Here is a 14,695-nt window from a genome sequence, read left to right on the forward strand (position 1 = left end):
TTTTTTTTTAGTTGCAGCAACTGAAAGTGCCACTTCTCCCTTTGTTATAAGATGTCTTTTGACCCTTGTCAAAAAACATGGAACATGCACATGAAACATTGAAGGGTTACCCAGGGCTATAAGCATTAATGTATCACCATTATGTTAACTTAAAGAGGAGATACGTATTTTACTTACTTTAAAGAAGAACAGAACTTTTTCCTCAAAGTTATCATTTTAAAACTCAGCCCTTCCTCTGAGTGATAACATTACAGTTTCACGTATGGTGGTTTGTCACTCATATCCACCATGTAGGTAACCCTTTTATAAAAGTGGTAGACACAGATGTGATTTTTCCATCATATCAGGCTATCGTGGATGGAAAACGCTTTCTCTTGTATTGAATCTGTATTACAGTAAATGTCGTGTTCTCTGTCCTGTAGTGGGAAGAGGAAGATGACACTCATGGGATCCCACATGGAGTTTGTGGAAGGGGTCCTGCACAACCACGCCCCGCAGGAAGTCCAACTTCCCGGAGACAGCAACTCTCAGGTGGGTCTGTAGATGTCCACAATGCTGCAATAGAGTACATTGTCACATTATATCACAGCATGCCCATTTCCCACAGTTAATATATTTGTGACACCGGTGTTACTGATTACACCAAGAAAAGATGACGCTCAATATCTGCAGAGCGCTGACTTTGATCTTTAACGTTGGATGTCCGTCTCTCCGGTCGATGTTGCACCGAGGGGCTGCAGGTTTCCACCTGGCGCCACTACGCCGTGGACACCAGCTGTGACCTGATCTGACAGCCGTAGAGTAGGGAGGACAATCCATCGGAGACAACTTATAAGGCATTGTCTGACATATAAAGCTCAGGATCGACAGACACGTCACAAACAAGCTTCTCCTCCATTTTCTACGGTGACGTCACCAACGCTTTTCTGAAAAGTTGCAGCGGCCGCACAAAAAGGCAGAGCACTCAGAACAAAAGATGTTTTTTCCTCGAGGCGGCCACATATGGCGGTGTACGCTCTCTCCTCATTGGGAACAAATTATGCCATATACAGATTATGTTATATATAACACAGGACTTTTTTTTTTTTTTTACTCTCTGCAGAACCTCACCTATGACACACCTGCAGCTGAAAAAGGGATTTCTACCAGCACCGTGTCTGTGAGAGTAGCTAATAAAACCTTGGCCTGCTCCACAACAATAACCTACTACCCAGACCCCGAGTTCATTAGCTTCACCCCCACAAGGACTGGGGACGATGTGCGCATCACCATACAGGTAAGGCATTTTTTTTTTTAGCACGCATGCACAAATATGGGACATGAATACATTGTAGGTGAGAGTTTGTTTCTTGTTGTTATTTCAGAAAAAGGCAGACAAGCTGGAGATGAGCCCAGCAGAGTTGACAGTGTGGGGCGTTGAGGAAGAAAAGCAATACCTCTGCATCATGGAAGACAAAGACAACAGTACTGAGATTGAATATTTCATCTGCGAGATTCAAGGGACACCCACCGCTAAATTTCAGCAGTTATTGGTAAATCTTTCAGTCACACGACATCAATCTAGACAATACTATACAACAGCATGATACAGAATACGTCCAAAGTCCTCAGAAGTATATTGGTTTCCATTAGGGCTGTCAAAGTTAACGTAATAAATTACTTGTTAACGCAAATTCGTTTTTAACGCCATTTCAAAGGTAGAGAGAAGATACTGGTATCATAAGAAACTAGAAAAACTTAAGGAATCCATTGGTACCAATAATATCATACTGGCTTGTCATGAAGGAGGCTAAATAACGCTCCTAACTTGGGCTAAATTTTGGTGAGGAAAAACTGTCATGGCCATTTTCAAAGGGGTCCCTTGACCTCTGACCTCAAGATATGTGAATGTAAATGGGTTCTATGGGTACCCACGAGTCTCCCCTTTACAGACATGCCCACTTTATGATAATCACATGCAAGTTTGGGGGCAAGTCATAGTCAAGTCAGCACAATGACACACTGACAGCTGTTGTTGCCTGTTGGGCTGCAGTTTGCCATGTTATGATTTGAGCATTTTGTTAAGAGTATTAAATACTTGACAAAACTCCCTTTAAGGTTCATTTTGAACAGATACAAAATGTGTGATTCATTTGCTAACTATGGATAATCATGCAATTAATCACAATATGTTAATCGATTGAAAGCCCTAGTTTCCATGCAATAGTTACTAAAACATAACTTTAAGTAGTAAACATGTGTTTGTGCTCTGTAAAATTCCTTTCAGATATAGTGTGATTATTGTTTTTTTACAGATAAAGTATGGAGACAAGACGGTACAACTGAACATTAAATCTTCTTTACATCTGTACCTGATACTGCTTGCCCTCCTGCTGATACCCTGCATTATTGTTGGTAAATACCCACCAGCCTCAAATGCACATACAGGTCAAACCTTACCTGGAATACCATTTTCTATTTTTAAATTCTCTTTGTGTGCTTGGTTATGTCTTTCAGCTGTGCTGATCATCTACCGAAGCCAACAGAAGAAGCTCACTGATAGGATGAACAAGCGTATGGAAGACCTGGAGCTCGACGTCAGGAATGACATTAGACAAGGTTAGTCTTCTCAAGCCACTTCTGCAGCATAATCTGCTTTTCTGCTCTTCTTAATGTATACTCCGTAAACCTTCACATTTCTGCCAAAATATGGTTGCTGAAAGCAGAAGGCGGACAAACCAACGCAGAGGTCTCTGCTTCCAAGCTGAACAAGAATTTGCATGAGGGTTGAGGTGGAGGCTGTGCATGTAGCCGTATTAGACCACCACAGAGCTGCCATGCTCTATTTAGGCAAAGCTCTGCTTGTGCTTAGACAATATTTAGAGAAATTTGGCTTAATTTGTTGAAGCTGAAGTAGGTAGATTGGAGCAAATATGATTAAAAGTTATTTTTATAAAACGGTCGCTATATCCTAACAGTAGTTCATGAGACAGGTAATCTGAAAAAATCATGTACCTCTGTGTCCTCCGGTTTCCTCCGGTGCTCCTAACGGCATCTGCAAGATTTCACAGACCGGAGGAAAACAAGCAATCAGAGCGAGCTGGAGCCTTGACGTCTCTGAGCAGCTGTCAATCAACTCACGAACTCCAATCAAACGGTCAAACTAGGCAGCTTTGATTGGAGTTTGCAAGTCGGTGGAAAATCGTCAAAGTTTCCCTTTAACTTTTTTTTTTAAACTCCATCCATCATGGGTCGGACAACGGTACAGGAGTGCAATGCTAAATCGGTGGAGTACTCTTTTAACTTTTCATCTAGCACCATCACCAGGTCAAAATTTGTCCAATAGCCTACTTTGGATTATAACCAAATGCCTGCAAAACTAATGACGGCTGTATTTTTTTTTTTATTGCTAATTTAGTAAATGTTAGCATGCTATCACACTAAACTACGATGGTGAACGTGGTCAACATTATACCTGATAAACATCAGCATGTTGCATATACCACTGTGCCTGAGTGCAGCTTGGCAGAGCTGCTAGCGAGGCAGTTACAAATTGTGGAAACTGTATCTGATCGTATTTGATAAATGACTCAACCTTATCAGAGACTGGCTCCCATGTTTAACCACTTCACTTTACTCAAAACACACACCCATGCAGTTCCTGTTTATGGTGTGAAATGCCCTGAACTTGTTCCTTTTTCGGATGCAACACTTGTCACACAAATACGGTTGATGTTAAAAAAAGAAAATGTCTCTTGTGTCCGTGTTACTCAATGGAGAGAGGTGATCCACAACAGCTTGTGTAGCTGAGGGTTTTATACTTTATGAAGGTGATAAAATAAAGGCAAACACTTGATTAGCAGCGCATAAGAGCGTCACTCCTTCCGTTCTGACCTTTCACAATAAAAGCCCTAGACATCAACACTGCACACTGACAGCTGGCTTGAGTTTGCCATGTTATGATTTGAGCATATTTTTTATGCTAGATGCAGTACCTGTGAGGGTTTCTGGACAACATTTGTCATTGTTTTGTGTCGTTAATTGATTTCCAATAATAAATATTTACATACATTTGCATAAAGCAGCATATTTACCCACTCCCATGTTGATAAGCGTATTAAATACTGCAAAGACAAATCTCCCTTTAAGGTACATTTTGAACAGATAAAAAATGTGTGATTAATTTGCAATTAACTATGGACAATCATGTGATTAATCACGCTTAAATATTTTAATCAATTGACTGCCCTAGTACTAATTAAATGTAATTCAAGAATGTGTAGAATTATAATATTACTACTGCTGCCTCCCGTCGGTTAAAAACAACACAATTGGTCTTTGCAACAGAAATGATGTGCGTGTTTATTTTCAGTGAGATCACAAGTGGTCACTCGACACATTCTGGTGCCAGGTGTGAACTGAGATACTTGTGGCTGTCCACTTGTTATCAGAATACCCAAGACGCATGTTAATGCCAGATCTGAACAGGACCGCAGTCACACGTTTTCACTTCCTCTTTATTTGTGACTTGCAAACTGATGCTTTCTTCACAGTTAAGCTTTTTTTTACCTGACACTAAAGCGAAATATTTATAATCTGCTTTGTCCTTGCTACTGTTTTTCTGTACAAAGTGTTTTCTCCAGCCATGCCACACACACAGGTAAAATAGTCCAATAAAAGCAGCCTCACCTAACTGTCTTCCGTAGGCTTTGTGGATCTGCAGACAGAGAAAACTGACCTGATGGAAAATGTTGGAACGATTCCTTTCCTGGACTACAAGCACTTTGCCTCCAGAATCTTTTTTCCTGAGGTACAGCGAAGCTGGATAGAAATCCTACAGACTGATGCTGTAAAATTGTGAAATATCACATATAATAATACATCATCATTGCCAGATTTACAAAGCTATTGTTTTTGTTATTGTTTTTCAGAATGAATCTTTGATGACATCATGTATCAAAGACATTGGTCAGGTAAGGTCTGACACCAGCTGTTGTTGATGTTGGTACCACTTTGTAATGGTGTGTTCACGCCAAAAGCGAATGTTTCTCACAGCGCGGTTACATACAAAGTCAATGCAAAGAGGTGAATGGACGCAAATTTGTGCAAACAGGTAATCTTGCGTATTTGCAGGAGTTGAAATATTTCAACTCGAGCGAGCAATTTGTGTGACGCTGTGTCATGAAAGCCTATCAGCGTTGAGATTCTCCTCCTATCGTCGCTGACGTCCTGACGTTGTTGAATCAGAAATGGAGGAAAAAATACTGTAGCTGTCTGTGGTCACCCAGAGCTACGATAGTACATCATATCTTTAGAGAGACTGGACAAAACTCTGTGTATAAATGTTTGTGGATAAACCACAGACTGTCTATGGTGTAAACAACAACATCGCTGCCGTATTTATGCCTAGATGACTTTATCTTGAGTGTTGATGGAGCAGCTGCTTAGCCTGGCACTGATCGATCCAAACTCCATTCAGAAAACAAACAATTTAAAAGTTGTTTGCTTGTCGTCTCGTGGACAGACCTGACAAAGCGTGAATTCAGACTTTTACAAATCGACATCATTATGTAGTTATTTCGGTATCTTTTTTTTAATTGTTTATTAGTATGAAATCACAGCACAATCTGTTTATTTTGGGTTCATACCGCTTCAGCGACGTGTGGCTTGCTAGATACAGTCAGCGCAATGGCACTGTATGTAAATACAGCTCGCCGCCGGGTGATGTTATGAACCCAGACAGGACGGTGTTTGGTTTTCTGACATATCTGAGACTTTCACAACATGTACAGAGCAGCAACAGTGGTTATTTCTCCCTTGGTTGATGGCAGAAAGAAATGTTGTTGGTGTCTATGGAGATAAGTTCCTTATCCTCTCTGGCGCGTCTAGCGGGAATGAACACAAATGATACCAGCGGTCCAACTTGTGCGAGTAACAACTTGTTTGTGAACACAGCATAACTGTTGTCGGTGATGTGTTGTTGTATATCTGACCTGAAATCAGGATGCGGTGAAGGTTCAGCTCGATGACTGTTGCCAGGGCTTGTCCAGGCTGCTCCAGGACCGGCTCTTCGTCACATCTATGGTGCACGCTCTGGAGGAGCAGAAGACCTTCACCATCAAAGACAAGTCAGTTTGTGGTGTTTTACTCTGCATGACTGTTATATACAGTAACAAAAGATGTCTGAAGTGTAAAATGCAGCTTTAAGTCTATTCTGAATAAGCTTGAATAGAATGATAAATAAATAAAGTACATCTATTTATCTATTCTGTTCTCTTTTACTAGCTATCTCCTCTTTAGCGTTTACCATACTCGATTCTAATCTTCCGTCCTTTACTGTGGTCTATATTATTTCATTTTTGTCTGCTCTTGTCTATTCTGTTATCTTCAGTTTCAGTTCTCTATTCTACTATTGTTGTTCCATTCTTGCCTATTTTGGTCTCTTCTAGTATGTCCTATTTTCTTCACCTTCACTTTCATCCGTGGGTAATTTTTTGTGACTAATCGTTGTCTTGTCAGTTGCTTACTGTCAGTTATGTCTATGAAATGTTAAACTTTGACATTTTTCAGAACTCATGTTGATAAATTTGCTTGTTTTGTCCGATCAACAATCCAAAACCCAAAGATTATTAAATTTTCTGTCATATGTGACAAAGAAAAGCAGGCAAATCCTCTCATTTGAGAAGCTGAAACCAGGTAGTGTTTGGCATTCTTGCTTGAAAAATAAGTGAATTTATTTTGAAAATCATTTCATTTTTACTAATTCATTAATTGACGAATAGTTGAGTAGGCGTACCTGTTTTATTCTCTTCTATAGTTCTCTTCGTACTCTCTTATGTCTTCATCCAATCAATTATCCTGTTGCACACTATTGCTCTGTCCTCTTCTTCCTCTGCATTGTATTATGTTTGAACTCGCATCCTGTATCCTGGCGTTGCCTACTTTCGTCTCCTCACCATTGTCTGCTCTCGTCCAGGTGTACGATGGCGTCATTACTGACCGTAGCGCTCCACAACAACTTGTCGTACCTGACCGAGGTGATGGAGGTTCTGCTGAAGGCTCTGATGCAGCAGAACAGCAACGCTCAGCCCAAACTGCTGCTACGACGCACCGAGTCCACTGTGGAGAAGCTGCTGACCAACTGGATGTCCATCTGCCTTTACGGCTTCCTCAGGGTCAGTTTCTCTCACGTCTCTGTTTTGTCTTTTGCTGTTCTATAAAACTTCAAGGAAAAGTTCAGTTATTTTAACCATGCTAGCATCTGACTTTTCATCGGATTAAAATTTTAACTTCTCCTAAATTTGTTTATAATCAAATACCTGCAAACTAAATAATATTCCCATCAGCCTCAGCTGTACTTTTCTGTGTTTATTGCGAATTAGCAAGAGTTACCATGCTAATCTAAGATGGTAAGCATTTTACCTGCTAAACTTCCCCATGTTAACTCTGTCATTGTGAGCATGTTAGCCCGATAATAATAGCATTGACCTCAAAGCACCACTGTGCCTATTAAGCGCGGCTGTAGACTCTTTACTTTTGACTCATCTTCTTGTCAGTTGAAAAAAATTTGAGAAACCTGTGTGACAATGTGTGAAGTCAACAGGAACATATTCTGCGAAGCTAAAAAAAGACCTCGTCTGTTTGCCCACATACCTAATAAAGGAAACGTTACCATGGTTATGGACATTAACTGTTAACTGCATACATAGCTCACAGTTCAGTATATTTTTACTTTTGTTAACAAAAACTATGATGAAATATGTTCGTCAACAACTTTTTTTTTCCCATGACTGAGATGAGACGATGACGAGCACCAACGTCATTAAACACTCACGGTGACGAAAAAAGACTAAAAGCCTAAAATGCAGTTTAAAATCTCTTTATTTTATCACCTTCCACCTTCTCCTCCCTTCTCTCTGTCACTCTCTCTCTGTCTCAAACACACTTACACACCACGCTGCGGTGGCGACACTTAGTCCGTCTCCGTCCTTCTTGTCTCAGTCCTCAGTCCTGCCAATTGTGCTACTATAATGCATAAGGTTTGCGGGTTGAGGGTCGGGTTCGGGTGCTTGATTTACGCATATTTTTGCATGTTGGGCCGTGCGGAGTGGCTCTCAATAACGGACCGGTGGTTGCGACTGAATCGTGCATCACGAATGAGCTCAGTCAGGAGGACTCAAAACTAACCGCAATGCCGCATTCTTAATCATTCATCCTGTGTTTTTCATCAGATAATGAGAGGATAAAAATCTTCTGTGAAATAAGTTTGTGAGTAAAATTGTTGGTTTGGTTGGACTAGATAGACCGAAATGTTCAATATAATCTGTTAACTCAAAAAAGGACACAGGAATAAGACTTTAAGCTGAAGTAGACGAGATTGGAGCAAATATGAATAAAAAATGTTAGTTAAAAAACGGTCGCTATATCGTGACAGTAGTACATGAAACAGGTAACCTGAAAAAAATCATGTGCCTCTGTGTCCTCCGGTGCTCCTAACAGCATCTGCAAGATTTCACAGACCGGAGGAAAACAAGCAGTAAGAGCTGATCTGAGGTCTGCTGCCGACAAAACGGTCAAACTAGGCAGCGCTGATCATATATGAATCAATGTTATGTTACGTTAATGCCTATTTCTCTCCTCAAATGTTTTCAGAAACCTCTTGTAGTGCAAGATGTTTAGCTGTTAAATGAGAAAATTTGTGACGCGGCCGCCATTGTAAAATCTGGTGAAGGAGCGCCAAGTTCCGGTCACATGACCGGAGCACAGCCAATAGGATCGCTCTCTCAATGAAATGACCTGTGATTGGTCAAAGTCTCCCGTCATGGGCTAGATTTACTAGCCCATGACGTTTGACCACGTTTGACCGACTGAATTCCTGTTTCTGATTTTGTGCAGGAAAGCGTCGGCCAGCACCTGTTCCTGATGGTGAGCGCTCTCACGCAGCAGACCGCAAAAGGACCTGTGGACTGTGTGACAGAGAAAGCTCTGTACACACTCAGCGAGGACTGGCTGCTGTGGCAGGCTCAGGACTACAGCTCCCTGGTACAAACACAAACACACACACACACACACACACATACTTTTTATATCTCAGGGCATTTGCACACTTGAGCGGATGACTTGGGTCCAAACAAGAGATCATCTTGTGTTGTTTTATTCACTCCACACTCATGGAATAACTACCAAACTATGTGTGGTACATTTCCGTATTCGCTCAGTACATCACACGTTTAGCCAGTTGTGCTTTTACATGTGGAAGCAATCCTTAACACTTCCCAATTCTTAGTTCTGTTTTTAGTTTGGTAAGTACAAAACTGTGCTTACATAATGCTCTGTCTAATGATGAAATATGTACACAGTACCCCCCGATATTGCAATATTTGTAGAACAGTGCACATTAATCAATATTTCAGTTAACTTTCTACCTTGATGAAAATGTGCCAGAGTTGGCTAAAGAGCACATTTTCATCTGTAGTTCCTGGGCAGGCTATATTACAAATTAGAAATATTATCAATACAATGCTTCAGCAAGCACTACAGTACAACACAGTACCATACAATAGAATACATAAATACAGTACAACACAGTACCATACAATAGAATACATTAATACAGTACAAAAGAAGAAGATATGTGAAAACAATACACACCCTTTGTTAGCAAAAAATGATGTATTGATAAGACAATGTTTGTCTACAGAGTAGACGGAGTATTAAGACAGCTTGTCAGTGCACTGCGGCTGGTACTGAACTACTTCCTCCTCATGTATTTTAAGGCCCCCTTTGAACATGCAAAGCAGTCTCGCTTTAAAAAGCTTGATATGGCTTCATTTACTGCATGTTTATATATATATATATATACACTCACCGGCCACTTTATTAGGTACACCTTGCTTGTACCGTGTGGTCTTCTGCTGCTGTAGCCCGTCTGCTTCAAGGTTGGACGTGTTGTGCGTTCAGAGATGGTATTCTGCATACCTTGGTTGTAACGAGTGGTTATTTGAGTTACTGTTGCCTTTCTATCATCTCCAACCACTCTGCCCATTCTCCTCTGACCTCTGACATCAACAAGGCATTTCCGTCCACACAACTGCCGCTCACTGGATATGTTCCCTTGTTGGGACCATTCTCTGTAAACCCTAGAGATGGTTGTGCGTGAAAATCCCAGTAGATCAGCAGTTTAATACTCAGACCACCCCGTCTGGCACCAACAACCATGCCACGTTCAAAGTCACTTAAATCCCCTTTCTTCCCCATTCTGATGCTCGGTTTGAACTTCAGCAAGTCGTCTTCTATGGTGTACGGTCATAGACTATGGTGTACGGTCATAGACCTGCTCTACATATAAAGCGTCTTGAGATAACTTCTGTTGTGATTTGACGCTATACAAAAATAAATTGATTTGATTTGATTTGATTTGATTCACCACGTCTAGATGCCTAAATGCATTGAGTTGCTGCCATGTGATTGGCTGATTAGCTATTTGTGTTAACAAGCAATTGAACAGGTGTGCCTAATAAAGTGGCCGGTGAGTGTACATATATATATATATATATATATATATATATATATACTCAGGTAAACATTTGAATGTCTCACACATTTTAGTTTAAAAGCAGTTACCTGCAATAGTACTGACATCCCCATCAGCCTCAGCTGTACTTTGTGTTTAGTTTGAACATGTTAGCATGCTGACGTACAGCACCTCGGTATGTGGGTGAGTAAATGAAGGATATTTGCTACACTGAGAGTCTTGAGACAGCTTGTCAGTGCACAGCTGCTGGTACTGAACTACTTCCTCCTCATGTATTTTAAGGCCCCCTTTGAACATGCAAAGCAGTCTCGCTTTAAAAAGCTTGACATGGCTTCATTTACTGCATGTTTTTGGGTTTATATTTCCTGGATGTTGCACAACAGTGAAGTTCTAAAATAGTTCAGAAACACACTGACATATGTATATGTGTGTGTATATACAGTATGTATGTATATATATATATATATATATATATATATTTGCATACTCAGGTAAACATTTTAATGTCTCACACATTTTAGTTTCAAAGCAGTTTTCATGCAATAGTCATGACATCCCATCAGCCTCAGCTGTACTTTGTGTTTAGTTTGAACATGTTAGCATGCTGACGTTGGCATTTAGCTCAAAGCACCTCGGTGTGGGTGTTTATATGAAGGATTGTACTGAACCACTTCCTCCTTCACGTGTTCTGCAAAGCAGTGCAGCTATAAGCTTGACATGGCTTTATTTATTACATGTTGTCGGGTTATCTTAACTTGACTAATTTCCTGGACTTTGCACAACAGAGAAGTTCTGGAATAGATCCAGAAGCACAGCGACAAGAATATAAATCAGATTACTAAATCCATCGCTCAATAAACAGGAACCTTGGTAACACAAGTGAAACTGAGAAACGGTACCATCTCATCCTACTTGTAGGAAATATCTGTTAGCTGGCAGTCATTGACTGAAAATGAGAGTGAAAGATGTTTGGTTACGGCAATGAGGGATGCTTTAAGTATTGTGACAGGACACTAAATATTGAGAAAGGCATGTATTGGTCAATAGAGGATTAGTATATGAAGATGTCCACACAAGTTCTTTACTGAATACTTGCTCAACCACTGCAGCTCATCAAAGGTCACATGTCCCGCAGATGTAGCAGCCAATAGCCAGTTTTTACAATTGGACAGTTTTACAAGTGAGAACTCATTGCATACAGTCTTTCATTTACATGAATGATGCTGCTTCTGATGAAGGAGAAACCCTAAAATACATCACATTTTAAGCCGTGACAGAACCTGTTTTAAGAAAAGCAGCTACTGAGTCAGACTCTTCACGAAAACACTTAATTCAAGGAAGTGGAGCGTCTCAGCGTTTCTCAGATTAAACACATCAATGAACCCACACACTGCATGAACAGACTTCCTTTGAACACACCCTACTCCTCAGAGAGAAGTTCCTGACACTAGATGCAAACCAAGGTATTTTAGTCGTCGTTGTTTTATAATTTGGGTGATATTAGCATGACAATTAAGTGATGATTAATCGATGAGTGATGACTATTTAAACCTCGTTTCAGTTGCGTCTCCGGTGGTGTGAAACGGACTCAAGAGCAAGTAAAAAAGAAATTATAAAAACATAATTCAAAGCTGTAAACACCCACAGCATAAATCCAGCTGTCCTTCCTGCATCTGTCAGTTTAAACTGTGTTGCCTGGATGATGACTTCTTTGTATTTGTGTAATATTACTATACGATCTGCGCACCGAGCTCTGATTAGTCAGTAGGCGGTGCTTTCACACGAGTTGATCTCTTATCTGGAACATAACCTGCTCCGGAGCAGGTTAGCTGTTCAGCATAAGTTACCATGGTGATTTACCCCGGTAAGAAGTGAACCACCTTTGTAGGACTGAAAACCCTGAAGGGTTAAACCTGAAGTTACCTCGCTAACGCCAAATCCTGCTTCGTAGTACCGGCCTCTGGTCAGACACAGCCCAGCTTTGGTAAACAAACATCTCCGTAACACTTTCTATGACGCCCATGTCTATAATGCATTATAAACACACTTACTTATACAGTAATGCGTTATAATCTGTTTATAAGCTGACATTTTTATAGTTATACTCATAAATATTCATAATGATTTATAAAAAATATATATATTTAAATGCTTGATAATTAAATGAAGAAAGTAAGAACATGTGATTAAGTGGTTAAGTTCTGAAACTGAAGCAGAAATTTTTATTTTGTACCTGCGTCATCAAACTTTTTGTGATCCTGTGGCTTTGACAGTGAAGTTTATGGAACTACAGTCGCTTTAAATGCTGACACAAGAAATGAACCGGTGACATCAGCCTCACATGACAAGGACAAATGTGGGTTAAAGTTACATTCAATAGAAATCATTCATACGTCTGACAATGATACACACAAGATGATGTATATGTTGATTTCATCATCTGAAAGTCCCTGAAAACACATTTTCTTAATCGCTGTACTGTGTAATTCACATGAGATATTTCTGTGTTTGTGCTTTGGGTGTTAAATCCTTAATAAATAATAACTAAGGATGCTTTTTCCACATTTTAACTTGCTTGTTTTGTCACAAATATTTAAAGTTATAGAGAAATCCTTTAGACTTCAAACCAAGTTTTCAGGGCTTTAATGTTTTAGTCCCTAAATATTTTAAGGGTCATATTGACTGCATCAGTAATCCCTGCCAATCATCTTGTATTTCCCACTCGGTCTGACAGTAAGCTAGCTCCATTTGTTTGTAATTCGACAGCCACTAATGCACAGCAAGACATTTATAGGACATTTCTACACGTGTGCTACCTGCAAACACTTAATGTTATTTTCGATTTTAGCCCATTAAATGCACATCTGCAGTAGTCGACACATGAACGCACAAACAACAACAGCAATTTATCTTTTGAATTATCCCCAGTACGCTCTTCTAATGTAACACTTCACTCTATTACATCTTCAGCACTCTGTGTTCCCTCTTCTTTTGCATTTCCTTCTCTCTCGACTCAACCCACAGCAGTCACGAACGTTTTATCTAATCTAACAAACCACCATCTCACTTCGCTGCTCATTTCCAACCATTAGACGATGTGTGTGTGTGTGTGTGTGTGTGTGTGTGCGTGTGCGTGTGCGTGTGTCTGTGTGTGTGTGTGTGTGTGTGTGTGTATGGGCATTAGCTGCAAAACTGCAGAAAGGAAATAAGATGAAATCTGATGATCCATTAACGCGTGCAGCATTGCTGTGAACGCCTTTCATTAACCACACCTTCCCTCAAAGATCCATACAGCTGTGTTATACTTTCCAACCGTGAAGAATCTGTAATCTTTTTCTAATGTGTTGTGATATGAGGCTTTGATTCAGGCACTGTTTGCATGATGGGAAAACTGAGGTCAGTGGTTATTTTAGTGGTACGTATGGTAGCGTACTGCACATGCAGCTGTGTGCATGTGCTAGTATGGTAAGCTTTTAATCACTATTCGCACATGCACTCTTGCGTAGATCCTAGAATCTGTGTATCGGAGTGTATACCGCACGTCTCAGAGTAGTGAGTGAGCTCATGAATGAATGATGAACCTTAGGAGAGACATTCAGAGATGGTTGCTTACATTTATGGCTGGTTATAAAGATCGAACAAGAGTCATAAGAAGAAGAAGAAAAGGAAAGGCACTTTGTTAATCCCCGAGGGGAAATTAATTTTTTTCACTCTGGTATATACATGACACACACACATGCACAAACAGGACCTATATACATGCGTTAATGAGAGAGCAGTTGGGAGTTTGGTGCCTTGCTCAAGGGGCACCTCCGCCGTGCCCTATGGACTGAGCTACTGCCGCCCCCATAATAGCTGGTAATTAGCGAATACAATGGAGTGTCAATTTTATCCGTGTTTCTGTCTATTGTTTACAGAAGCTGAAGGTGCTGTTCGCAGTAGGCATTGACGGAGAGGTCAGCGAGTCTCTGGAGGTTAACGCTCTCAGCTGTGACTCAATAGAGCAAGTCAAAGAGAAAATCCTGTCCACCTTCAAGGCCAAGTTTGGTTTCCCCTACAACTCTTCCCTCAGGGACGTTCGGATTGGTGAGTAACAGAACAGTCTCTTTTAGTGCTGTGTCTTTAAGATCAAAACCAACTATGAATTGATCCTACTAACATGTTTTATTGATGTAGATGAAG

General features: G+C 40.4%; 1 protein-coding gene across 1 annotated transcript in view; it reads left to right on the top strand.

The window, feature by feature from the left end:
• The window catches only part of plxnc1 (plexin C1), a 34,125-nt gene that overhangs the window by 10,171 nt on the left and 9,259 nt on the right, over positions 1-14,695 (top strand). The window contains exons 12-22 of the mRNA XM_074625281.1: positions 423-531; positions 1,103-1,276; positions 1,365-1,532; positions 2,295-2,394; positions 2,497-2,598; positions 4,686-4,789; positions 4,911-4,952; positions 5,983-6,107; positions 6,956-7,154; positions 8,875-9,021; positions 14,431-14,599. Coding sequence (XP_074481382.1) covers positions 423-531; positions 1,103-1,276; positions 1,365-1,532; positions 2,295-2,394; positions 2,497-2,598; positions 4,686-4,789; positions 4,911-4,952; positions 5,983-6,107; positions 6,956-7,154; positions 8,875-9,021; positions 14,431-14,599 — 1,439 coding nt within the window. The remainder of the gene's footprint in view (positions 1-422; positions 532-1,102; positions 1,277-1,364; positions 1,533-2,294; positions 2,395-2,496; positions 2,599-4,685; positions 4,790-4,910; positions 4,953-5,982; positions 6,108-6,955; positions 7,155-8,874; positions 9,022-14,430; positions 14,600-14,695) is intronic.

The sequence above is a fragment of the Sebastes fasciatus genome, chromosome 23 (genome assembly GCF_043250625.1).
Source record: "Sebastes fasciatus isolate fSebFas1 chromosome 23, fSebFas1.pri, whole genome shotgun sequence".
NCBI classification, from domain to species: domain Eukaryota; kingdom Metazoa; phylum Chordata; class Actinopteri; order Perciformes; family Sebastidae; genus Sebastes; species Sebastes fasciatus.